Below are 25,493 nucleotides of genomic sequence, written 5' to 3' on the forward strand. Positions count from 1 at the left end.
AGGGTGAGTTGAGAGAAAGAAGCATATAAGGTCAGTGACATTAAAAGCAGAGCTGTGATTTACCTCAAGCCCCTCCACTCCTGGTTTGCCAGGAGCTCCAGGTTCTCCCTAAAGATAAAGATGAATTTTATTAAAGGACTTAAGTCTCGCTCTGGTGCAATGTCTTAAAACTAAGTCTGGTAAATGGACTCTCTGGCCAAAGACCTGACATCTGCTGTAAGCATTATTCACATCATGCGGCAATAATATAGAGGGAGGTTCTCCAGTTTGAATTCTACGATAGCAAATCCCCTTTCTGTTATGATGGACTTGTGGAAAACTACAACTCTATGGGCTGGATTTTTGGGAATGGACTGTTTTTTCGTTATTATTTCCCTCAGTTCTGGTTAAAACTGTTCTCGTGTCAAATCTGTGGTGAAAATAGACAGAATTGCTGCTCTACCATTTTATTCAGTGACTGAGGTAAAATACTAATGTTAGCTTGGTTTAATAGCCTGTACATCAATGGCTAGGTTAGCAGTAGAGGTGCACAGTAACTGAGTAACTGAGTAAATGTAATGAGTTTCTGTACTTTAGTATTTTTGGTGTATCTGTACTGAAGTTTCTCCATTACTGGGCGACTTTTTCCTTTCACTCCACTACATTTCAGAGTCTAATATCCGACTTTTTCCTCCTACATTTTGAGAAATCTGTCGTTCCTTTTGGTTTCTGTGTGTATAAAAACGTAACATGTCAAAACGAAAGAAGCGCAAAGCCAGAGCACCAATCAGGGCCCAGCGGTCACTTTGTTTAGAGCTGGTTTTGACCTGTTGGTCATACCGACCCAGTGCAGCACGCGGTTCAACGTCAGCGCAGCAGCGTAAAACTTTGGGAGAGTCTGTTCAACATAAATGATGAACTAACCTAACTTTGTGTAAATAGAGCTCAATATAGAAATATGTCCACATATGCAGTCGAGACTGACGCGGCTTTTTTCTGAATTTCTACAAACACCATTTCATTTTATAGTAAATGAGTTTGGGCTGGTTTATGTTTATGAACAGACGCCTACAGATCAACATAGTAAAGGAGCTCATCTGTGATCCTGAGTTTAAAGCCAGTTTTTATTCAACTTAAACTTGGAACTAAGTTGTAAATAAATCTGAAACTGAAACTTTGCTTGTGTGTAAAAAGTGATTTCAGAGCCACTCGGTTCTCCCTGATGGAAACTGTTTACCTTCAGTGTTTTGTGCTTCTGATCATTTTAATAGACGTCAGCGTCACTAATTAATGACGTTCTATTAAGACTGGTTTACCAAGAGAGACGCTGGAGGACTTTCACCTGAAATGAGTTCATGAAGCCAGTCTGGTTATAAAAATGATAACAGGACATCAGAGCCAGAATTACTCTTTTAGTACTTTTACTTTATACTTAAGTACATTTGAAGGGAAATACTTTAGTACTTTTACTCAAGTGGAGGTCTAAAGGGAGGAACTTCTACTTTTACTGGAGGAATATTTTACTTTGGGCGTCTCGACTTTAACTCCAACCTGTATAAAGCATTTTCTTTCTTAGAAAATCAACAAAACGTTTAATTTGACCAGGGGCACTCAAACTTTTGACTTATATGGTAGGAGTTCTTCCAGAATTTAGGAGACCATCCACTTCATGAGCTATGAAGATGAATATTGTGACATCTTTGCACTTAAAACACACCTCTACATCCACTGAATGATGTCACTGGTCGCATATTTGCCACCAGATTAATAACTAGAATGATTTGTTTGTGACTTAGAATAAAAAAAGACAAAGTGACCTCCTGAAATATAACAATATTTTGATGTTATGGTCATTTTTTCCTGCTCACCCTTGCCCCTTTTATACCAGGCAGTCCTTCGTAACCCGGTTCTCCTTTTTTGCCCTGCACAGGACACAAACAAGATTTTGTCAAGAGCAGCTTCGGTCATCATTCTGCTGTACAGAAATGCCCACAACCTCAATGATGTCCTTTGACTCACAGGGCTTCCCGGAGGTCCCCTGTCTCCTTTCTCGCACAAACACGTTTGGAGTCGTGGACACTGGAAAATGACATCAGAAAACACTGTGACACCGGCAATTCGCAAGCAATGCTCTATATATGTATATATTTTTTCATAAATCACATGGGACATTATACTCTGTCCAGTAAATTAAGTGAAATACTTACTTCATTATTTGCAACTGTTTTCTGAAAAAAAAACAGACAATGATTAATATATATTTTTGTACTTTTACTACTCCATCACGTTTTCCACGAGTCCAAATTCTTCAGGACTTATTTTTATTTCTGATGCAAAAAATAATGCAATATTTTATTCAGATCAGCCATTGCTATGGTATCCCAGGTGGTTGTTAATGTATCGCTAGCCCATTGTAATGGTATTCCAGGTGGTTGTTAATGTGTCGCTAGCCAGTTGCTATGCTTTCCCAGAAGGTTGCTAGATTGTGTTGCTTGGTCATTGCTATTGTATCCCAGGTGGTTGTTAATTTGTTGCCCTGGCCATAACTATGGTATCCCAGGTGGTTGTTAATTTGTTGCTTGGCCATTGCTATGGTATCCCAGGAGGTTGCCAGGGTGTCGCTAGGCCATTGGCAGACTATCCTGTTAGGTTGTTAGGGTGTTGCTAGGCCATTACTATACTTTGCCAGAAAGGTTGCTAGTGTGTCGCTTGGTCATTGCTATGGTATCCCAGGAGGTTGCCAGTGGTGTCGCTAGGCCATTGACATTCCTTAGCAGAAGGTTGCTAGACTGTGTCGCTTGGTCATTACTATGCTATGGTATCCCAGGAGGTTGCTAGGGTGTTACTAGGCCATTGGCAGACTATCCCGTTAGGTTGTTAGGGTGTTGCTAGGCCATTGCTATTCTTTCCCAGGAGGTTGCTAGACTGTGTCGCTTGGTCATTACTATGCTATGGTATTCCAGGTGATTGTTAATGTGTTGCTAGCCCATTGCTATGGTATCCCAGGAGGTTGCTAGGGTGTCACTAGGCCATTGGCAGACTATCCCGTTGTTAGGTTGTTATGGTGTTGCTAGGCCATTGCTATTCTTTCCCAGGAGGTTGCTAGACTGTGTCACTTGGTCATTGCTATGGTATCCCAGGCAGTTGTTAATGTGTTGCTAGGCCATTGTTATAGTGTCCCAGGTGTTTGGTAAAGTGTTGCTAGGCCATTGCTATGCTATTCCAGGAGGTTGCTAAGGTGTCGTGTCATGCTCTGGTATCCCAGATGCTTGCAAAGGTGATGCTAGGCCATTGCTGTTGTGTCTCAGGTGATTGGTAAATTGTTTCTAAACCACTGCTATGGTATCCTAGATGGTTACTAACGTGTAATAAGGCCACTGCTATGGTATCCTAGATGGTTAGTAACGTGTTATAAGGCCACTGCTATGGTATCCTAGATGGTTACTAACGTGTTATTAGGCCACTGCTATGGTATCCCAGATGGTCGCTAAGGTGTTGCTTGGCTATTGCTATGGTGTCTCGCGTAGTTACTAAGTTGTTGCTAGGCCACTGCTATAGTATTCTGGCTGGTTGCTAATATGTGTATATATGTCTGCTAGTATGTATGTGAGTCTGTAGGTAATGTCTAAGAGGAACAGTGTGAGAGATGTACTGTGTGACATCATTTGTGACGGTTAGATTATGATTATCTCAACAGTCTACAATTAATTTCTTATGACGAAAATGCGTAAACAAATAACGCATGTGTGGTTGTTCCCAAAAGCACAAGCACAATTCCTGTATAAGCTCCACAATCCAGCAGAGTTTTGTGGTTTTAACTTGACAACTGAGACTCACGAAGACGGCACAAATAAGTGTGGAATAATAAAATGAGGAACACTAAGTTGGCTTTGTTAATCATATTACTTATTATGACAGTAATATGATAATAAGAAGCAGTTCTTAGAGACCTTTAGACTTTACTGGGCACACGCAGCTCATAGTCCACACAGTGGCACAATCTAGGGCAAAATGTCCAGAACGTCCTGCCTCTCCTCAGCCCCCAGGCTGGGGATCTTCCAACTGGAATCTTTAATACAAGCTTCCAGAATGAAGCACAGTCCATGCTATTGTGGAGCCGTAGGCCAGACAGCCTTGACCTTTAATGCCTAACTGGCATTTTGTTTACATGGAAACTCCTACACTGAGCGTGTAAAGCTGCTGGTGAGTGAAATGCACTTATAATACCCATTATAAATATTATATAAAACCAAGCTGATAAGATCATTTAGATTTTTTGATTTTTGATATTTTCTATTAGGTTTTATAAGGGCACTTGAATGACATGTTTGTGTGCTTTTCAAAATACATGTATAGGCTATTATAATATAATAATAATAATCATAATCATCATCATCATATTTCCATACATATATATATATATATATATATATATATATATGAGAGAGAGAGAGAAAGATAAACAGATTGATCCACCACCCAAATAATACATGTTATATGGTGCTCCTGTGGACCTACCAAGCACAGCTATATGGTAAATGGAGCTGATACCAATATTATTTATATCATTTTATGGCATCTGCTCGATGGCTGCTGGGATGGGCTCCAGCACCCCCACCCCCTCCCTCCCGCCACCCTGATGGAGAAGCGGCTTAGAAAATGTGTGTGTGTGTGTGTGTGTGTGTGTATTTTATGGCCTTAATATGTAAGCTGATGTGGTGAGATGAAACTAATATAAGATTAAGGACAGGTAATAAAATATGTCATTATTCATAAAGGCCCTGCCATGATTTGGTGGTCTGGACTCACCCAGTTGATTTCATAAATTAATTCTACCTGCTAACTTGTGATAACTGTCAAATCCAGCTGTTTGGAACAAACTCCTGAGCAGGATAATTTACTCTTAGAACTGGAACTATCCTTCTCGGATTAGAAGTTATTGCAGTTACTCACGATTTCCTGCAGGAGTCTCCCCTCCAGATCCGGGTCGTTGAGGCTGTGGAAGAACTGCTGTGCAGGGGCGCTGGCCACAGCCCTCAGCTTGGCACTGTTGTGGCTCCCCCGGGCCTGGTCGGACAAGCCGATAGTGAAGAGTTTGATGCCATGGCTCTTGGCCTCGGCTGCCGCTGCGATGATGTCAGGGCTCCGGGGGTGGTCAGCACCGTCTGTCATCAGTAGGGCCACCCTCACGTTCTCCTCTTTAGACTCCTTCACAAAGAGCTCAGTGACGTTCCCGATGGCGTAGGACGAGTATGTGCCCTGGCCGATGTAGGACATGGCCTCGATGCGGCTCAGGAAACCATCCAGGTCCCGCCAATCACTGAAGCTCTGGACGGCGGACACAGTGCTGCTGTACTGCAGGGCAGCCAGCCGCGTCTGCAGGTGCCAGCCTGCTACCTGCAACTGCGTGACCCGCCGGCTGAAGGAGCGCACAAAGTCCTTCTCCTGCTCAAAGCGGAAATTCAGGGCACTCTCCGAACTGTCCAGGAGGAAGGCGATCTCCAGTGGACACACGAGTACTGGTGATGAAAAGGGACAAAAAAAATGTTTTGAAGAATTAGGAATCAACTGATTTACCCAAAGTTTATTACTCATTTAGCGCAAAGCCGTTATCATCCATGCAGTTCGTACGTGGGAAATGGCTCATTTTGAATTCATCATGTTTGTGATGTCACAACCATGAACACATTTACATACAGTTGTATGCAAATGTTTGGGCATGCCTGGCCATAGGTTTTTTTTTTTGTTTGTTTGTTAGTCAAAAGAAGTAAATAGTAACAGTAATGATCAACCTAAAAAATAAATAAAAAAACTAAATAGTTGTTAAAATTGTGGCATGTGCAAAAGTTTAGACACCCCTTTATTGGGCTGTCTTGCATGCACAGCTTGCTAAAAATCTACCCACGTTTTAATGATATTCAAGCTGGGGGACAGTGAGAGCCATTCCAAAGGCTTCAGCTTGCATTTCTTGAAGTTGCTCATGGTGGATTTTGAGGTATGTTTTGGATCATTGTCCTGTTGTAAATGCCAGCCTCTTTTATGCTTGAGTTTCTTGACTAACTGTTGCACTTGCATCCAAAATTTGCTGATATTTGGAAATATCCATTCTTCCATGTTTCCTGTACCACTAGCTGCTCCAAAATAACATACAGTTGGCAAGGTGTTCTTTTCATCAAATGCTGATCTTTTTTCTTCTTTAGTGACTGTGCTCACTAAAGTGATTGTTTCACTTCATCAGTCCACAGCACTTCTTCCCCAAATTCCTCGGGCTGATCTCCATGTTGTTTAGTACACATTAGATGTGGACTTTGTGATGAAGTTGCAGATGTAGTTTCCTTATGATGATTAGGTTTGAGCAAGTAATGCTGCACAGTAGAACGGTGCACCACCACACCTGTTTTAGCTAAACCTTCCTGCAGGTCCTCTGCTGTCATATGGGGGTTTTGCTTTGCCTTTCTGGTCAGCATTTCAGCAGTTCTATCTGAGAGTTTTCTTGGTCTTCCCGATCTTGCCTTGCCTTCAAGAGTTCCCCTTTTCTAAACATTTTGGACAGTGGAAATTAGAAGCGTGTTGATATAATTTTGTAGCCGTCCTCTACTTTTTAGGCACCAGTGAGCTTCATTTTCAGATTCTCAGCCAGCTGCTTAGAGGAATTCATGGTTGTTGAATGTTAACACAAGATATAAAGAGGCAGATGTTTTATGATGCTTTTGAATTCCTGATAACAATTCTTGCTTAACCAGACCTGCCTAACTACATAGTTCTAACAAGTTATTTAAGGTCTGATAAGTTTAGTAAGCAACTGGAGGGACATCAAAATGCCACTGTTACTATTTTTTTATTAAGTTATTCAAATATAAAATAACCATGCATGAACTTTTTCAGAAATGTTTTTTTCCAATGCTTTCTAATGCTTTGCATTTCAAAAATCAACAAAATATGCAAATTCGCCAAGATTTTGCACACATTTGACTGCCCATTCAATCTACAGCAACGTAGCCTTACCCATTCCCACTGAACTTATATACAATGTTGTTCATGCAGAGACAGAGTTATTGGAATGGAAGATGTGGGGAAAACAATTAAATTTTGTACTGTCCCTGGCTTTTGGGAAGCAAATGGATCACTGCAGCTTTCCAAAAGATCCACATTTCCAAAGGCTTTCAGTATGAATGTGAAATTTCAGCCCTGGTCTGAGTCTTAAATGCAGTTTTATATACCAAAAAATAGTCAAAATTCATTTTTACATCACCAATGTTCCACCCTCTCTTTACCCATTATCCATTAGCCAAATGTGCTTTTTGTTACTGTGCCTTTAAGACTGATATATGTAAATAAGCTTTCTGATTGGCTGCTCAGAGTCTGGAATAAAAACACCACTTCAGCATGAGTGGGTGGGGCTACACCGCTGTACACTGAATAAGTGGATAAATGTAAGTGTGTTTCTTTTTGGGACGTCACAGAAACAATGAGAGCATTTGCATGCACTCAATAATACGATCATAATCTGATTTCTGCAGTTGTCTGATTAGAATCTAGAAATCTGATCAAGAAATCTGATAAAGAGAGCAGGATTTTAGCTCAGTAATCAGATTTCTCAGTGCAGGTGAACTCTTACTCTGATTTCTTTCACATTTCTCAGTCTGTGCATGCGCAAAAACAGGCTGCGGTACCAGAAATAAGCGAGCAGCGCTGCCGAGAGATGCAGCAAAACACTTCTAGAGTGACGCTGAAGCATGCTTGACAAAATGAATGGTATTCTTCATCTTCTACATGATATTGGTATATATTTTCAGGTAACATGACAACGTTTTTTTTTTTTTAAAAACTGTGTCATGAAGTTTGAGTTTTACACTATGTTTTCATGTCTTCTTCTGTGAGTTTATTGGCTGGTTCCAAAGCAGAACTCTGATTGCTGACTGAATCATGTCGAAATGGAGTTTCCCATTGTCTGATTACTCCAGTGCATGTAAACGCACTCAGTGACTTCAAAACAGAGTATTTTTCACATAATAGTTTACATTTCGCTGAAGAAAACCTCGTATCTCCAAAATGGTAACTTTATAGGAGAAGGAAAAAACCTACTTTACTTTTAATGTAAGTCAATGGAACCAGACGTCTTTCCAAGTCATTTTGGGCTGTTTCTTTTGGCCCGTTCATCATGAAATTTACACAAGATGGAAAAAACACCGGGCATTTTCAAATTATATCAAAAACTGAGAAACGTCAAAAATGAAGATGCAAGGTTTTGTTTCCGACAGCGGTGATATACGCTATGTATACGATATGGATTGGGAAGTAAGTGACACAAATGCACAAAACTCTTATTTAAACATTTGTAGCTGTCTCCTGCTCTTCTACTTGAACAAAATGTTCTAAAAATATTAGTAAAAAAAAAAAAAAGAAGATGAAGAAGAAGCCAGCGAAAGAAAGAACGTGCGTAGGATGTGATATCTGTAACAGATGCGCAACCACAGGTTCAAAAACATCCCATGTAAGAGAGCGAGTCCATAAATCTGAGTATCATACAAAACATGACTCATTACCCTGCCCATTCCTTGTAGTTAGGTTGCTCTTGTTTTCCTGCTTTTTTCTCCGCTGGCCTCTGCCTGCGTGCGAAAGGATTAACAGTGCCAAGCACAGGAGCGTCGCTCTGGACGTGTTTGCCTTCATGTCTGCACTGAGGAAGATTAGGAGTGGGCGAGAACTGACCTCCACTCACTGTCCACATGTGCCTGAAACAAATCACAATTGAAATATATGTTAATATAATTATATAATTAATATAATGTTAATATAAAAGCTTTATTTCAGTGCTCAACTTTTAAACAGAAAAAAAAACACACACACATAGATAAAAGTCTTAAGAGCAGTGTATAATCTGAGCACCATGCACTGGTGTTCTGTGTTAAACTTCTTCACAGTCTAATGAATCTTTAGTAAATACTTTATAAGCAACGTAAAAATGACACATCCATTGAAATTCAAGTCACAAAGTGACATCAAGGGTTGGGTTATGATGCCAAATACTCTGTGTTTTAGTCTTTTCATTTAAAAAGTACAGCTATATTAACACGCAAGTTTAAGGAAAACTACTGATAAAAGTCATTCAAGATCAATACAGCCGTCAGAAGCTTTGCACGACTCCTGAGCCAGCTAGTGATTTCAGCGCTTACCTTTTAGATCATGCAAAGGTGCATTTTTCCCATCAATGCTCCTGGTGCATGCTCACCCTGATCCATCTAGCTGCTGCAGAGTCCATAAAACTCCCACCCACAGGCCACTCACTGCAGGTTTCTTCCCTCATCTTTTTTCCCATGCTTGTGTTCTGCCAAGCTCCGCCCTCCTGCTCTGGGATTGGCTCCTGATATATATATAGACAAAACAAGGGTTTTGTTGATTTTCTAAGTGAAGATACATTAAGACATCCACAACAGGGGATGAACATAAATGGCCTTTTCCTGCTAATTTTAGTGCACAATTTCTGTTTTTTTTTTTTTTTGCTGCATTAAACATATTGGAGGAAAAATATTAAATGTGCCATATATTAAATTCAGCAAATAAACAGTAACTGTGCATTACTATTACTATTTACTGTATGATTTAAAAAAAAAAAAAAATTCAAATCACAACTTCATAACCTTTGTCTTTTTAAAATGATCAGTGGGTATATTTAAGTTCTGTTCATTAGTTCACCTTTCTACATGAAATATTAGTCACTGGGCTTAAGCTATTGCTTATTACTATATACCACTTCTCATTGATCATACAAAGAAGTTAGAATCGATTGATTATCCCGCATCTCAAAGAGAGAGCCACCACAGCATAGTGTAATTCACTATGGAATCAAATCAACCATTAATGTATTTGCAACTGAGTCATTCTTAATACTCTATACTAGAGGCGGGTAATCCAGGTCCAATAAAGTAAAAACCCTCCCCAGGATTTTGTTCCAACTGCTTGACTTCTCTAATTTGCTCAAACCGGCAGCAAAGGTGTTCAGGCAGTTGGAACAAAATCCTGGGGAGGGTTTTGACTTTTTGGACCTGGATTACGCGCCTCTATATATACTACAAGCAGAATCTCTGTGTGTTTGTGTGCTTCTTCAGGCCACTCTCATACTTCTTATTCTTCTTCCACACTTTTCTGCGATTAATACAGCCCGAACCGCTTAACGCACGGACTCTGTTCAAACTGCGTTTCGAAGGTCTCGGCGCTGTGACTTGTGCTCTGTATGTTTGGAGCCGATCGGATTGGCAGTTTTTAATAAAATTAAGTTTAAATATTAAAAACCTCCCATAAGAAATGAACGGCGGAAAGTTCAGAACTTCAGATTCTAACTGGCATCGATGACGTCACAGCAGGCCACCCAGTCTCACAGACACAGCCGATCATGCAGGGAATCGGCTTTAAAATCCTTAAACTTTCACCTAGAAACTCCATTTCAGTTTTAAAAGGTAGAGAAACTTGTCCTTTCTGAAAGCTCAAAATATCTCAGCATTTGATAAATTAGCTTCAGAGTTATGAGCATTTGTTTGGCACTAGGCACAGAAAACTGCCCTATTCACTCCCATGTAAATTTCTCAAAATCAGAATCTGCTTATTTCAGGATTTTCTCCGTGTTTAACTCGTCATAACTCAGACATTTTCTTCTCAATACACACAACAAATAATCCTCAAGCAATCTCATCTCACACCATCTATCCGGTTAAGCGATAGAGCGAACATTTCCCAAGTTATGCCTGTTTGTTCAGAGGGTGCAAATTGGATTCAAACAAGGCTTCTCCACTAAGTGCCGCATAATAACAGAGTGACAGTTCATTTGAATGACAACACCCCCCCCATACATCTCTCCCTCTCACACATACCACACACACACACACACACACACACACACACCACATAGACACACACCTAGGGAGGTGTTGTTCACCTACACACACATACGCACCACACAAACACAGACACACACACACAGACACACACACACACACACACACACACACTTGCAGCTCTTTTCAAGCACTCTTGCAGTTTCCTTCAGGAAAATGCACATCTAGTCATGATTAACATCATCTATTATTATTAGTACTACTAATTACTATTATTATAATAAACCAGGCAATATTTCACAACATCACACTGAAAAGCCTCCCTCGGTGCATTTTAGGCGTCGTAGTCGTGATTAAATTTCACTGAGCTCGGACTTTTAATTTGAAACATCGCCTCCTTTACTCGCCTCGGCGGGGCGCGCAGCGTAAACACGGAGAAACTTCGCCGAACGCGAGAAGTAAGTTTCTTCAGCGTAAAGCGTCTTCGCGGGTGGATAGAGACGATAATACAACACACACGACACGTTCGTTGATTTGGCTTTGAGTCCGCGACCGGCTGCGAGGCTTTAATTCGCCCGAAATGACGCGTAGGTAACGTTGTAGCTTCGATAGCTAACTAGCGTTAGCTGTCAGGACTGCGGATTCAGCGGTGATCCGACGGCGGCAGAGGCTACGCGGAGTGTCTGTCTGAGGAGGTTTTCACGCTTCAGTCTTAAATAAAATCACCCCTGGCGCTGTAACCGGCTGGGTGGTGTATTAAATATGTTAGTTAGATTAGCGAGTAGCTGTTAGCTCAGCTAGGTTGGCTAGGTTGCCCATAGTTACAACCAAAATAATAAGCATATCTCGCCTCACTGGCCTCTGCGGTGACCTAACGCGCTGTGTTACTGGACTAGAGTAGATTATAACTGTATATAGGGTATTTGTGTGTGCATTAAAGTCTGATTTGAACATGTCTAAACTGAAAAACTAAGATGGGAAAGCACCAAAGTTGGGTCTAAGTACATATAGCTTTAAGTACATCATATATATATATATATATATATATATATATATATATATATAGTGAGCAGCTGTTGTAGGTTAATGATGAGCAGTTCCAAGCTTGTCAGCGATGAAATGATGAAATTGGACCTGTTTCTTTGAGGCACGCCAGATAGACACGTGCAGGGAGCTGTTGTTGTAATGATGGGCAGTTCCAAGCCAGATATCCTGTGGTCTCCACATCATGCGGATCGCTATGTGATCTGCGACTCCGAGCTTAGTCTGTATAGAATTGGAGCTGTTGGGACTTCAGAGGCCAAAGCTGGCGCCCTGCTGCTGTCTGAGGAGACTGCGGCCACCTTGCTGGCCATTAACTCCGACACCCCTTACATGAAGTGCGTGGCCTGGTACCCGAAGCATGAGCCGGAGTGCTTGCTGGCTGTGGGTCAAGCCAATGGGAGAGTGGTGCTCACCAGCCTGGGCCAGAGCCACAACTCTAAATGCAAGGAGCTGGTGGGTAAGGAGTTTGTGCCCAAACATGCACGGCAATGCAACACCTTGGCGTGGAACCCTGTGGACAGCAACTGGCTGGCTGCTGGTCTGGATAAGCACCGGGCCGACTTCTCAGTCCTGATCTGGGACATCAGCAGTAAATATTCTCCTGAGGCCGTACCAGCTGAGAAACTCCGCCTGTCTGGTGATGCTGACTCCGGTATGGTGGTTACGAAGCCGCTCTACGAGCTGGGACAGAACGACGCGTGCCTGTCCCTCTGCTGGCTGCCCCGCGACCACCAGAAGCTGCTGCTGGCGGGCATGCACCGCAACCTAGCCATCTTCGACCTGCGCAACACTAGCCAGAAGACCTTCGTCAACACCAAGGTATTATTGTCTTTGATTATCAATGACCAAAGTGATCTGATGAATCTGGTAGTGCTTCAGTATGGAGATGAAGTATCGTATTGTAGTTTTACTGCATGTTGCAATATATAGAAACGACTAAAGATTGGCTTGTGTTGCTTTCTTGGTTGGATAAAATGAATTTCTTGATTTTTCACATTCTTTCACCAAAATACACGGAAGTTGTTTGGCATGATCTGGAAAAATCTCTTTGATTTATTAAAGGATTTGCATATTACAACCTGTGTGGTGTCAGAATCACTAAGTCAGTATTGCAGTAATGATTAACAAACAATATTGTGCAGTGCCGGCTTTTGATATTATCGTGCTGAAAATTGAAAATACTTATTGACATATAATACAAGCAGTTAAACTATTGGCAGGCTTTTTATTGATTCCCGTAAGTTTTTAAAGCACCAACAAAACTCAGACCCCTTTAAAAAAAATATGAGATTGTAGCCACTATTCCTACTTTGTACTGTTCCATTTATAACTATGTAAATATGCGTTGTCCAGATATTGGCTTTGCACGTAGGTGATTTATTGTGCTCTTTAAGACCGCAGTAATGTGTACAGCGTCATTGGGTTTGCACTGCAGTATATCATTAAAACCACTATTTGCCTTGTTCCTTCATACAGGCCATCCAGGGGGTGACGGTGGATCCATACTTCCAGGATCGTGTTGCATCATTCTTTGAGGGTCAGGTGGCGATTTGGGACCTGCGCAGGTTCGAGAAGCCCGTCTTCACATTGACCGAGCAGCCTAAGCCGCTGACCAAAGTGGCGTGGTGCCCAACACGTATGGGCCTGCTGGCCACGCTTACGCGCGACTCCAATGTCATCCGCTTGTACGACATGCAGCATGCGCCCACACCCATCGGGGATGAGACGGAGCCCACCATCATCGAGCGCGGTGTACAGCCATGCAGCGAGAATGTGATCAGCAGCTTTGCCTGGCACCCGTCCACTCAGAACCGCATGGTGGTGGTGTCGCCCAACCGGGCCATGAGCGACTTCACCGTCTTCGAGCGCATCTCTCTGGCCTGGAGTTCCACCACCTCGTTAATGTGGGCCTGCGGGCGGCACCTGTACGAGTGCACTGAGGAGAGCACGGGAGGTGGAGCTGCCGAGAAGGACATTGCCACTAAGATGAGGGAGCGCGCTCAGTCGCGATATGGCCATGACACCGTCCAGCTGTGGAGGAACCATCTGCTCGCTGGGGGCACCGACCCCCAGCTGAGGTCCCTCTGGTACACGTTGCACTATATCCTTCACCGCTTATCAGCCATAAAAACGGAACTGGTCTAATGTGACCAGTTGCAGCTTACTATAGGTTCAAAATTTCCATATCATTCCTATCATAAGAAAACCTTGTAGCTCCTAAATCGTAATAAGACAGTGAAAAAACTCAACTTCCACAAATGTGAAAGAGCAGACGCAGTGTTGTTTGAAGTTATTTGGCTGATTGTGGATTGTGGAGGTCATGTTGGACAATTTCAGTTCAGATGTCTTGGGAAAGTTTCTTTTTAACATGATTGGGAAAATACAGTTCTGTGCAAGTCTTTGACATCTAAGCAAATTATCCTGGTGATTAATGTAATTTCTGGGGGCTGGAGGTCAGGGAACCAGCCTCATGACCGGAAGGTCGCCGGTTCGATCCCCAGAGCCGACAGCACATGACTGAGGTGTCCTTGAGCAAGACACCTAACCCCCAACTGCTCCCCGGGTGCCGTGGATAGGGCTGCCCACCGCTCCGGGCAAGTGTGCTCGCTGCCCCCTTGTGTGTGTGTGTTCACTAGTGTGTATGTGGTGTTTCACTTCACGGATGGGTTAAATGTAGAGGTGGTATTTCCCCGTTGTGGGACTAATAAGAGTCACTTAATCTTAACTTAATGTGTTTTTACCAGATGAAACACCCGCATATCATCAGAATAGCTACAAATGCACATTAATACCGTAAAAAGAAAAAAATATTAATTTTTTTTTAGCAAAAAAAGAAGTTGATAGCTTATAAATTAGTTTGAGGAGCAAAGTTTGGTTACAGAATTCTCCCACAGCTGTCATATGGATTTAATTCTTTCACCAGCCCAACTGATTTAACATAATAAAGGATTATTGATCAGCTAAAACTGGCATTGGATAATAACTACATGTATTACAATGTAATCAATGTTATTTTTGTTTATATTTGTTTATATTAGTGCTTTCCTGCGCAAAGAAATGCTTTTCTACTTCTAAATAATAACTTTCTAAATAATTGTTGATTAATTCTAATTTTAGGATAGTACCCTGTCTTCCACTTTATGGTTTGGAGACTGTGGCTCTGTCTAAAAGGAGGAGGCTGAGCAGGAGGCTGAGCTGGAGGTGGCGGAGATGAAGATGCTGAGATCTTCGTTGGGAGTGACAAGGATGGACAAGATTAGAAATGAGCAGATCAGAGGGACGGTGAAGGTGGAGCAGTTTGGAGATAAAGCCAGAGAGGCCAGGTTGAGATGGTTTGGACATGTGTTGAGGAGGAATAGTGGATATATTGGTCAAAGAATGTTGGAGATGGAGCTGCCGGGTAGAAGGAGAAGAGGTAGACCTCAGAGAAGGTTTCTGGATGTAGTGAAGGTGGACATGGGGATGGTTGGTGTGAAAGTAGAGGAGGCAGTGGATAGGGCAAGATGGAGGCTCCCTAAAGGGAGCAGCCGAAAGAAGAAGAAGAAGAAGACCCTGTCTTCCACTTTCTTGGCCGTTTCTTGACAGTTTTGATGTGCTACCTGTTTGTTCATCTCTCATATTTTCTGTTGCTGGTTAAAGTTTCCTATGTAAGAATTACTCATGCAGCAGTACACTGAAGACTTGGAACAGAGGCAGCAGGGAAGCAAGCAGTCTCTGATCTACTCAGGCATCAAGAACATTATCAAGTCCAGTTCTGGTGAGTGTTTCGCAGTTTTCGGCTGCAGCAGCATACCTGACTTCACTGAAGCAGTGTGATCGATCACGACAGCCCCATTGAGAACATGCTGTTCTACTCTGCTGCCCATTTCTCTCCCCTGCATCCAGGCACTACGGAGTCGCGGCGGTGCTGGAAGGGTTCGGATAGGCCCACAGACGTCGCCCAGTATCACAGTGAGGAGCGCAGCCTGGCCCTGCAGCTGTGCGGCTGGATCAGCTGTGGGCCAGATGTCGATGTGGAACCCTTCCTGAAGTCCCTGGAGCAGGAGGGCGAGTGGGAGAGGGCTGCCTCTGTGGCCCTCTTTAACTTAGACATCCGGCGTGCCATCCAGATCCTCAATAAAGGGGCCTCAGCAGAGAAAGGTACTGAGCTGGGTTGTGTTGCATATTGAGGATTATCCATGGGGCTTTTCTACATACTAATTGATTGATTTGTATCATTGTTGAAAAATTTTGCATGTATTTTCACCGTTTGAAGCAAATCTCCATCAATTCTGTATTGTTATAATTGATTTTAACTATTATATTCATAATAATATTAAGTGTGAACAGTTTTTTGTGAACGCTAAAATTCTGAGACTACTTTTAAATGTAATTTTGTGATTCAGTTAAATCACAGTGGAATTTGAGATCACGTATTGAACGTTTCCTTGGATGGAAATGATTGAAAGAATGATTTTGATCAAATCTTTGAGCTGCAACATTTACGCTTTTTGAATTCTATCAATACAGAATTAAACTAGTTTTGCCGGCTGCTGGAAAAGAGGTAACAGATTGGCTTAAGCCACTGCATGTATATGGAACGTAACTCTGCAGTGAGCTAGAAAAGATTCTCACAAGCTGGTGCTCAGCTTCACATCAGCTAGCTGCGACTTGGAGACTGTTATTAGATAGATTGTGTGAAGAATATGCAGCGTCTGGTCATCAATCAAACAGCTGATAAATACAAAAAAGTGCTTTAAATACAATAAAAAGCGCTTTCAGTACAAAAGTGCTTGTTTCTCACAGGCCTGTTATAACATATGAAGCTGATGTAGAATTCTTCTCAAGAAATTTAAGAAAAAGCTTTGGAAGGTATTGTTGAATAAGGCCCAGAGTTCCTATGAGGTGATAAGGCACTGTATAGTAACCTGATGTCCTCAGCCAGCGGAAATGTGTTTTATCTGTAACTGTGTTTTAGGTTGTTTTGGTAACGTGCGCAATATTTTTGTAGTTGGGATGAGTTCTGCTGTCCACTTCATCCAGGGCTACCTCATATGGACTAGTATTCTGATCATGTTGCTGCATAGAGGTGGACAATAAAGCAATATGTAATCTTTATAATGATACAGGATGCTTGGAGCATACAGTAATATAAAGTTGTGATTGGCTCATTTGCGTATTGCGACCTTCAGCAACATCAGTACTGTAAATGCCAGTATGGCGAGAAGGCAAGTCTGCCTTACTCCTCTTGTTTGATGTGTCTCCTGTGCAGCTAAATGCAGTCTCTCTCTCCGTTTGGACAGGTGACCTGAACCTGAACGTGGTGGCCATGGCTCTGTCAGGCTACACGGATGAGAAGACTTCTCTGTGGAGGGAGATGTGCAGCTCTCTGAGGCTGCAGCTGAAGAAGCCCTACCTGTGTGTGATGTTTGCTTTCCTCACCAGTGAACCGGGGTCCTACGATGCTGTGCTGGTACGAGAACAGGGCTTTTGAGCTGAGAGATACTTCCTAAAGCGGTTTCTCAATAATTATGGGTAAATTAAGTCAGTGGTGAAGATTGTGTATTTGCAGTGACCTCCTGTAAGACAGTCTTGACTTCTGGTTTAAAGGAGAAGTGTTCAAGATTTGGGGGGATTTATTAGCAGAAACGGAATATAGTACACAATCCTGTTTGGGACTCTGTGCACAATGCAAGTAAAAACAGAATTTATTGATGTGCAAGTCGTTTAATTCTCTTTTCCACTGAAAATAGTACAAAGACAACCTGTGAAATGTTGACACTAAGAAATTGTATTTTGAAATATTTATGCTCATTTTGAACTGGATGCCAGCAACACATTTAAAAAAGGCAGGACAGGGGCAACAAATGACTGGTTAAGTTGGGTAATTAAAAAAAAAAACAGCTGGTGGAGCATCTCACAGCTAATTAGGTTAAGTGGCAACAGGTCAGTAACATGGTTGGGTATAAAAAGAGCATCTCAGAGAGGCTGAGTCTTTCAGAAGTAAAGATGGGGAGCAGTTCACTGCAGTACAAGGTTTTGGTGTTTGTTATCTGGCTAAGTGGGACGTTTTGCATTGTGAAGAATCCCCCCTTGGGTTTGTATTTATCGATTGTATATTTATAAATTCTACCAATAACGTTGGTGTTATTAGTGCTGCCTCACAGCAAGGAAGGCCTGGGTTCAATTCCCCGGCCAGGCCACCAGGGTCCCCTCTGTGTGGAGTTTGCATGTTCTCCCCGTGTCTGCGTGGGTTTCTGTCCGGTGCTCTGGTTTCCTCCCACAGTCCAAAGACATGCAGTCCGGCCAATTGGACATGGGAAATTGCCCCTAGGTGTGAGTGAATGTCTGACTGTCTGTCTGACCCAGAAAGAGAAGCGGCTTAGAAGATGTGTGTGTGTGTGTGTGAGAGAGTGCGTGATCTTACCATGCTACACTCACCAGCCATTTTATTAGGTACAGTTCAGTTGCACGGCCGCAGCTCACTGCATTTAGGCATGTAGAGGTGGTCAAGACGACTTGCTGAAGTGCAGACCGAGCATCAGAACGGGGAAGAAAGGGGATTTAAGGGGCTTTGAACGTGGCGTGGTTGTTGGTGCCAGACGGGCTGGTCTGAGTATTTCAGAAACTGCTGATCTGCTGGGATTTTCACGCACAACCATCTCTAGGGTTTACAGAGAACGGTCCGAAAAAGAGGAAATATCCAGTGAGCGGTCAGTTGTGTGAACGAAAATGCCTTGTTGATGTGAGAGGTCAGAGGAGAATGGGCAGACTGGTTCCAGATGATAGAAAGACAGCAGGAACTCAAATAACCAACCAGAATCTCTGAGGAACGTTTCCAGCACCTTGTTGAAAGTGTGCCATGAAGAATTAAATCAGTTCTGAAGGCAAAGGGGGGTCCAACCTTTTACTAGCAAGGTGGACCAGTTAGTGTAGTATTTTGCTACTCTGAAGCTTTTGCAGAGATCACGCTGAACATTTGCAATTTTTGCGTTTTCCCTGTTAAATGTTGCTCTAAGCTGAATTTTGTTTTTATCCACAGTATGAGAGTCGTGTGGCTGTCAGAGACCGAGTGGCCTTCGCCTGTATGTTCCTAAATGACAATCAGGTAAAAGATTTTCCTGTTTACCTTGTAGATAATCAGAGTGCACTGACATGTTTTAGGTTCATTGAAACATCTGCACTGTTATTCTATAAATAAGACATGTAGTTTATTAATATAGTAAAAATGTATGCGTTTCTGGTGAAGCTGCCTCGTTACATAGACAAACTGACCAATGAGATGAAGGAGGTGGGGAACCTTGAAGGCATCCTACTGACGGGGCTGACGAAGGACGGCGTGGATCTGATGGAGAGCTATGTAGATCGCACAGGAGATGTTCAGACAGCCAGTTTCTGCATGCTCAGGGTATGATAACCTGTCACACACTGTAAAAAATCAGCTCCACTTAAAATGACATAGTAACTGATTACTTTTTGCTGTTTAGAGTTGACTTAACTTGAGGGCACCAGAGTTCACCCAACTCAAACCTCCTAGTTGAGTCCAAAATTCTCCCAGATGCTGGTTCTAGGTCTACATCTCAGTTAGATCAACAAAAATGAATTTGTATCTCAAATTTTCCCCTTGGGCTTCCAGATATGGACAAGTATGATATAGCTGGGATTCAAATGATTAGACAGCTGCACATGAGACTACACCTTGCTTTAAAGTTAAAAAATAAATATTTTCGCCACTGTATTAAGTTGATTCAGTGGTGGAGTGAGGGAGGTTTTGAGGTTGTGCGCCAGCTATGCCATAGCCATCCATAAGTGCATATCCAGGAGGAAAAAAGTGGCTAGGGGGGAAATGGAGTTGAAAAAAACACATTCGCTTTTTTGCCTAACTGAGACGCAGAACTGAAAAAAGGAGAACTTAAGAAGTTTAAGTTGTGGGTCCTCAAGTTGAGTCAACTCAAGAAAAGAAATCAGTCACTGTGTCATTTTAAGTTAAGCTGACCTCTCATTTCTAGCAGTGCACAGGACAGCATCTAGACCAGGATTCAGTGGTGGTCCCAGATCCAGTGCTGGCTCAGATTACATTTAGCTTTGGTTGATATTCAAACTAAGTGGTCAGCTGCCATTTACAAACCTCTGTTTTTATGTGTGTCATATGCACATTTTGCATGAGATTGCTGGGATTTAGACATTTGAAATGGGTCAAAGTATTAGCAACAGCAAGAATCTTTTTGTTGCTTTTATTGCAAAATAAATGGATGAAGGATTGTATTGTGTGGGTGTGCGTTTAGGGCTCCACACCTGAAGTGGTGAAGGATCCGCGAGTGCAGTGCTGGATCGAGAACTATCGCAATCTGCTGGATGCCTGGAGGTTTTGGCACAAACGGGCTGAATTTGACATCCACAGGAGCAAACTAGACCCCAGCTCCAAGCCTCTTGCTCAGGTGAGGAGCCTGCCGCGTGAATACTTTAGGCTGTGTTCATACATGTTAGAGGGATCGTTCATCCAAGCAGTGTGAATGTGGTAATAAGGGATGAAATGTTTTGCTCTTTCAAGCGCTGTCTGGCATTTCTTGTATACTTAACTATTAAGTTGAATCTATTGCAGCAGTTCTTTCCCCCAGTGATGGCCTGCGGTGCCAAATGCTTTCCCTGAATATGTGTAGCTTGACACTGTGACTGAGTTGTCTCCCTCTGTTCCCCTCTCCTTTAGGTGTTTGTGAGCTGTAACTTCTGTGGAAAGTCGATATCGTTCAGCTGCTCCGCCATGCCCCACCAGGGCCGCGGCTTCAGCCAGTACGGGGTCAGTGGTTCCCCCACCAAGTCAAAGGTCACAAGCTGCCCTGGCTGCCGGAAGCCACTGCCACGCTGCGCCCTCTGCCTGATGAACATGGGAACTCCGGTGTCCGCTTGCACAGGTAATGGGCCAGCTGGACGCTCTTCAGAACTGGGTACAGGCTTTAAAGGGCCGAATAAATCAAAGAAAATGACAGTGAGTGTAAACGTAGTGCTAACTGCACTGTACACTTTATATACAGGTCACTGTTTACACCACTAGTACTTCTGCACTTACTGTACTGCAGTTCACCAGCACATTTCTGTCTATATACCTGATACACTTGAATATCTGACTGTGCACTAACTGTCTATATGTCCAGTACACCTGTAACACCTGCCTATGCACATCTTGTCTACGTTTGACACCTGAACCTACAGACTGCACATTTTGTCTGTCTTTTACTGTCTTTTGTCTTTTACTGTTTACTATGCATCTTTTATCACTGCGATGGAAAAGTAGTTTGATAATGTTTAGCTATACTGTACTACCCTGTATTGTATAATGACAATAAAGTTGAATAAAGTTGAATTGTTTATATGCACTGTTATCCAGATTAGCAATGTTGGATCAAATAAATAATAATAATAATAGAAAAAACACGATAAAGCCATTTATCTTCTCACCAATCTCTTTTTAACCAAAACTCTCAAAACATGTATTTGTTTATGCATTCATTCATATATTTGTGCATGTATATACAAATTCCAGTCTGCCTGTTTCCCCCATTCTGTTGGGCCATTTGACATGTTCTATCAGGGATAAAGAGTTTTATGACCGATTTCTGCGTAAATTGAAATGTTTTTTTTCTCTCACCTTCATCAGGCACAGGGAAGTCTGATGAGAAAGTTGACCTGCCAAGAGATAAGAAACTCGCCCAGTTCAACAACTGGTTCACCTGGTGCCACAACTGTCGCCATGGAGGCCATGCTGGCCATATGCTTAGCTGGTTCAGGTGAGCAAAGTCATATTTATTTGTAGTCTTCCAGTGTAACTAGGCTGATATTTAGGGCTGCGGTAATAATTCAATAAAATTAAATTTGGCAAACAGAATGTTTAAAAAAAAAAGGAAGTGCAATTCAAACTGGAACTGTTACCTGTTTTATAAAAGTGTGAGGGTTTTTTTTTCTTCCGTTTTCTCATCACAGCTGCATTGATATCTCGGTAGTCAGAGACGTCGAGACTCTTTCGGACTGTCTGTGTTGATCTAATTTGAGGCAGTGATGTCAGTTTTAATCACCCGGTGCCGTCCAAATGCTTTTCCTAATGCTCTGGCTTGTTAGCGAGCATGATATCTACTGCATTTGATCTAAGAATAAATGGTATAAAAAGGAAACCGTGTTGGTCAGTAAGTCTAATACAGCGAAGTTTGGCACATGCTTGGATATAAAGTGTGTTTTGAACAGCTTGAAAAAAATTTGACCAAAAAGCTGATTTCTGATTAAAAAGCTGCTGTTTCCTCTGCTGTCCTGCACTGCACGTCACTCAGTGACACCGTGAAACAGGACCAGCTACCTGCTCGGGGTTGCCAGGTTGGGAAGGATCCACAGAATACCATTTAATGCTACATGCTGTGAGAACACACTTTAATGATCCTTATTCTTGTGCAATATTCAAAGATTCCGGACAGTGTTTTATAAAATAGTTCAAAATATTCCAGAAGTTGCAGCGCTACTATAAATGAAGGCGGACAGCCTCTCACTAGCACAAACACATTTCTGTTGTGCTTAAATTGTTGGCTAAAGGCTTTTATTTATGAACAGCACTGTTAGACTTTTTCAAATTGTGCCCTATTCAATTATTATTATTAATGTGTGCTAGGGTATATCTAAAAAATGTAAAAAAGGCCAGTCTGTGGTGTCAAAACTGCAGTTCTGTCTTATACACTTGGTATAACAGGGGCAGTCATGGGTCACTGGTGGTTAAGGAACCGGCCCTGTGACCGGAAGGTCGCTGACTCGATCCCCCGAGCTGACAATACATGACTGAGGTGTCCTTGAGCAAGGCACCTAACCCCCAACTGCTCCCTGGGTGCTGCGGATAGGGCTGCCCACCGCTCCGGGCAAGTGTGCTCACTGCCCCCTAGTGCTCACTAGTGTGTATGTGGTATTTCACTTCACGGATGGGTTAAATGCGGAGGTGAAATTTCCCCGTTTTGGGTCTAATAAGGGTCATTTAATGTAGCTTAACAATGTCCCTGCCGTCCATGTGGCAGACTGGATACCCAACCCAGCTTGTGGTTGGTTAGTGTAGTGGGTAACACCTCTGCCTTCTACGCTGCAGGCTGGGGTTCAATCCCCACCTGGGTAAGCACCATACACTATACCAATAAGAGTCCTTGGGCAAGACTCCTAACACCACCTTCGTCCACCTGTGTAAAATGATCAAATAATAAGTCGCTTTGGAGCGTCTGCCAAATGCCGTAAACGTATATAAACGTAAACGTATATTATCCCAGTGAGACTCTACACTATATTCGCCTGATTAAACCGTCGGTCTTTCTGGAGGCAGACCATAAATGTAAAAGATCCTTCTAATTTGTACCAGATGAGTTACTTGCTGTGCACTAAAATATTTTCCTTCCTGTGCAGAGACCACAGCGAGTGTCCGGTCTCAGCCTGTACCTGCAAATGCATGCAGCTGGACACCACAGGCAACCTGCAGCCATCAGACAATGTATAGCAGTAAAGCTACCTACACTCCACCCCTGATTTCCTGAGGAGTCGTACCTGTGAGAGCGGCCAGTCCCTGGACAGGCAGAGAGTGGCTTCTCAGTGTCGTGTCGGACCGGTCTGCTGCTCACCCACAGAGCACTGTGTTTATCTACCTCCTCAGGTCCTCCAAGACAGTGCCATGGATGGAAGAGGAATCATGCGAAGAGCTGAAATGAGACCCTACCAGCAAGTCAGATATGGAAAGGAAGGCGTCGGCAAAATGGGCTTTTTTTTTTTTTAAATTAAACAACTTCATTACCTCAACATTAGTGGTGAACAGAAGCCGATTGTAATGTTACCGTAGTACTAATCTGTGGTGTTTTTAATGAACATGGTTTGTACACTGTATACAGTTTATATACAATTGCTGATCAATATTCTGACAACAAAAAGAATGTTTTGAAGTGCCATTTTATTAACATGCGCAATAACTTTTCCCCCCTATTGTAAAATGTTGGATGTTTAGATGGAACATTTACTTCTTAAGCAAGTTGTGGTGAAGGATCTTTTAGTTGTGGAGAAAAGCAGTGCTGTACATTTAATACACCATCTCTGTTGGAAATATTTGACCTTGGTGTGTTTTTATGTCACATGAAATACTTTCACTGATTTTCATGCAAAACCATAAATGCTGGGGTCACCACTTGGCACTGTTCTCTTCTGGGAAGGCTTTCCACAAGGGTTAGGAGTGTGTTTATGGGAATTTTTGACCGTTCTTCCAGAAGCGCATTTGTGAGGACAGACACTGATGTTGGACGAGAAGGCCTGGCTCACAGTCTCCACTCTAATTCATGCCAAAGGTGTTCTATGGGGTTGAGGTCAGGACTGATGTGCAGGCCAGTCAAGTTCTTCCACACCAAACTGGCTCATCCGTGTCTTTATGGACCTGCTTTGTGCACTGGTGTGCAGTCATGTTGGAACAGGAAGGGGCCGTCCCCAAACTGTTCCCACAAAGTTGGGAGCATGAAATTGTCCAAAATCTCTTGGTGCTGAAGCTTTAAGAGTTCCTTTCACTGGAACTAAGGGGCCGAGCCCAACTCCCGAAAAACAACCCCACACCATGATCCCCCCTCCACCAAACTTTACACTTGACAAGTACCGTCTCCTGGAAACCGCCAAACCCAGACTCGTCCATCGGATTGCCAGATGGAGAAGCGTGATTGGTCACTCCAGAGAACACGTCTCCACTGCTCTAGAGTCCAGTGGCGGCGCTTTACTCCACTGCATTCCACGCTTTGCATTGCGCTTGGTGATGTAAGGCTTGGATGCAGCTGCTCGGCCATGGAAACCCATTCCATGAAGCTCTCTACGCTGTTCTTGAGCTGATCTGAAGGCCACATGAAGTTTGGAGGTCTGTAGTGATTGACTCTGCAGAAAGTCGGTGACCTCTGTGCACTATGCTCCTCAGCATCCGCTGACCGCTCTGTCATTTTACGTGGCCGACCACTTCGTGGCTGAGTTGCTGTCGTTCCCAATCGCTTCCACTTTGTTATAATCCCACTGACAGTGGACTGTGGAATATTTAGTAGTGAGGAAATTTCACGACTGGACTTGCTGCACAGGTGGCGTCCGATCACGGTACCACGCTGGAATTCACTGAGCTCCTGAGAGCGACCCATTCTTTCACTAATGTCTGTAGAAGCAGTCTGCAGGCCTAGGGGCTCGGCTTTATACACCTGTGGCCATGGAAGTGACTGGAACACCTGAAATCAATGGTTTGGATGGCTGAGTGAAAACTTTTGGAAATACAATGTACCTTTTCAGATCCACCTCATGGCCCTCGCATAATACTGCTTATCCTTTACTGTAAAATGGCTCGCTGAAATAAGTTTGCCCCAGATTATTTCTACAGAAAGTACAGAAGGGGTGTTAACAGACAATATCGATAGATAGAGCTGTTTAATAGAATCTGGTGGTTTGTGATCACTCTAAAATGCTGAGGTTTGCTGACATGACGATGTTAGATTATGTGTGCGAGAAGTATTGTGGGATGAAAACACTTCTGACCTAGTTATTTCAATCTGATGTGTTCTGAAGGCCATAAAATACTGAGGTTTACTGAATTACAAGCTCATATTTATGTGCCAAAGCTATTGTTGGCAGTTCATTTACTTC

At 42.8% G+C, this 25,493-nt stretch overlaps 2 protein-coding genes across 2 annotated transcripts in view; one reads left to right on the forward strand and one right to left on the reverse strand.

The window, feature by feature from the left end:
• Window positions 1-9,239, reverse strand: part of col28a1b (collagen, type XXVIII, alpha 1b) — a 47,666-nt gene extending 38,427 nt beyond the window's left edge. The window contains exons 1-7 of the mRNA XM_037533912.1: window positions 9,156-9,239; window positions 8,526-8,714; window positions 4,933-5,498; window positions 2,187-2,207; window positions 1,999-2,058; window positions 1,848-1,901; window positions 64-108 (exon numbers count right to left, since the gene is read on the reverse strand). Coding sequence (XP_037389809.1) covers window positions 64-108; window positions 1,848-1,901; window positions 1,999-2,058; window positions 2,187-2,207; window positions 4,933-5,498; window positions 8,526-8,652 — 873 coding nt within the window. The 5' untranslated portion in view covers window positions 8,653-8,714; window positions 9,156-9,239. The remainder of the gene's footprint in view (window positions 1-63; window positions 109-1,847; window positions 1,902-1,998; window positions 2,059-2,186; window positions 2,208-4,932; window positions 5,499-8,525; window positions 8,715-9,155) is intronic.
• A 1,975-nt stretch (window positions 9,240-11,214) lies between these two features.
• Window positions 11,215-23,940, forward strand: mios (missing oocyte, meiosis regulator, homolog (Drosophila)). Its single transcript, XM_037534228.1, has 11 exons — window positions 11,215-12,674; window positions 13,332-13,956; window positions 15,514-15,612; window positions 15,741-15,995; window positions 17,138-17,307; window positions 18,877-18,942; window positions 19,084-19,242; window positions 20,120-20,272; window positions 20,542-20,746; window positions 21,490-21,619; window positions 23,256-23,940. The coding sequence occupies exons 1-11, from the start codon at window positions 11,997-11,999 to the stop codon at window positions 23,344-23,346; spliced, it is 2,631 nt and encodes an 876-aa protein (XP_037390125.1). The 5' UTR covers window positions 11,215-11,996; the 3' UTR covers window positions 23,347-23,940.
• The last annotated feature ends 1,553 nt before the right edge of the window (window positions 23,941-25,493 follow it).

The sequence above is a fragment of the Pygocentrus nattereri genome, chromosome 24 (genome assembly GCF_015220715.1).
Source record: "Pygocentrus nattereri isolate fPygNat1 chromosome 24, fPygNat1.pri, whole genome shotgun sequence".
Taxonomy (NCBI): domain Eukaryota; kingdom Metazoa; phylum Chordata; class Actinopteri; order Characiformes; family Serrasalmidae; genus Pygocentrus; species Pygocentrus nattereri.

Excerpts from the sequence above, each read along its gene's own strand:
- mios (XM_037534228.1), top strand. The coding sequence starts at position 11,997 with ATGATGGGCAGTTCCAAGCCAGATATCCTGTGGTCTCCACATCATGCG. Across the intron at positions 12,675-13,331 it reads AGACCTTCGTCAACACCAAG|GCCATCCAGGGGGTGACGGT; the intron begins GTATTATTGTCT and ends TCCTTCATACAG. Across the intron at positions 20,747-21,489 it reads TCCGGTGTCCGCTTGCACAG|GCACAGGGAAGTCTGATGAG; the intron begins GTAATGGGCCAG and ends CACCTTCATCAG.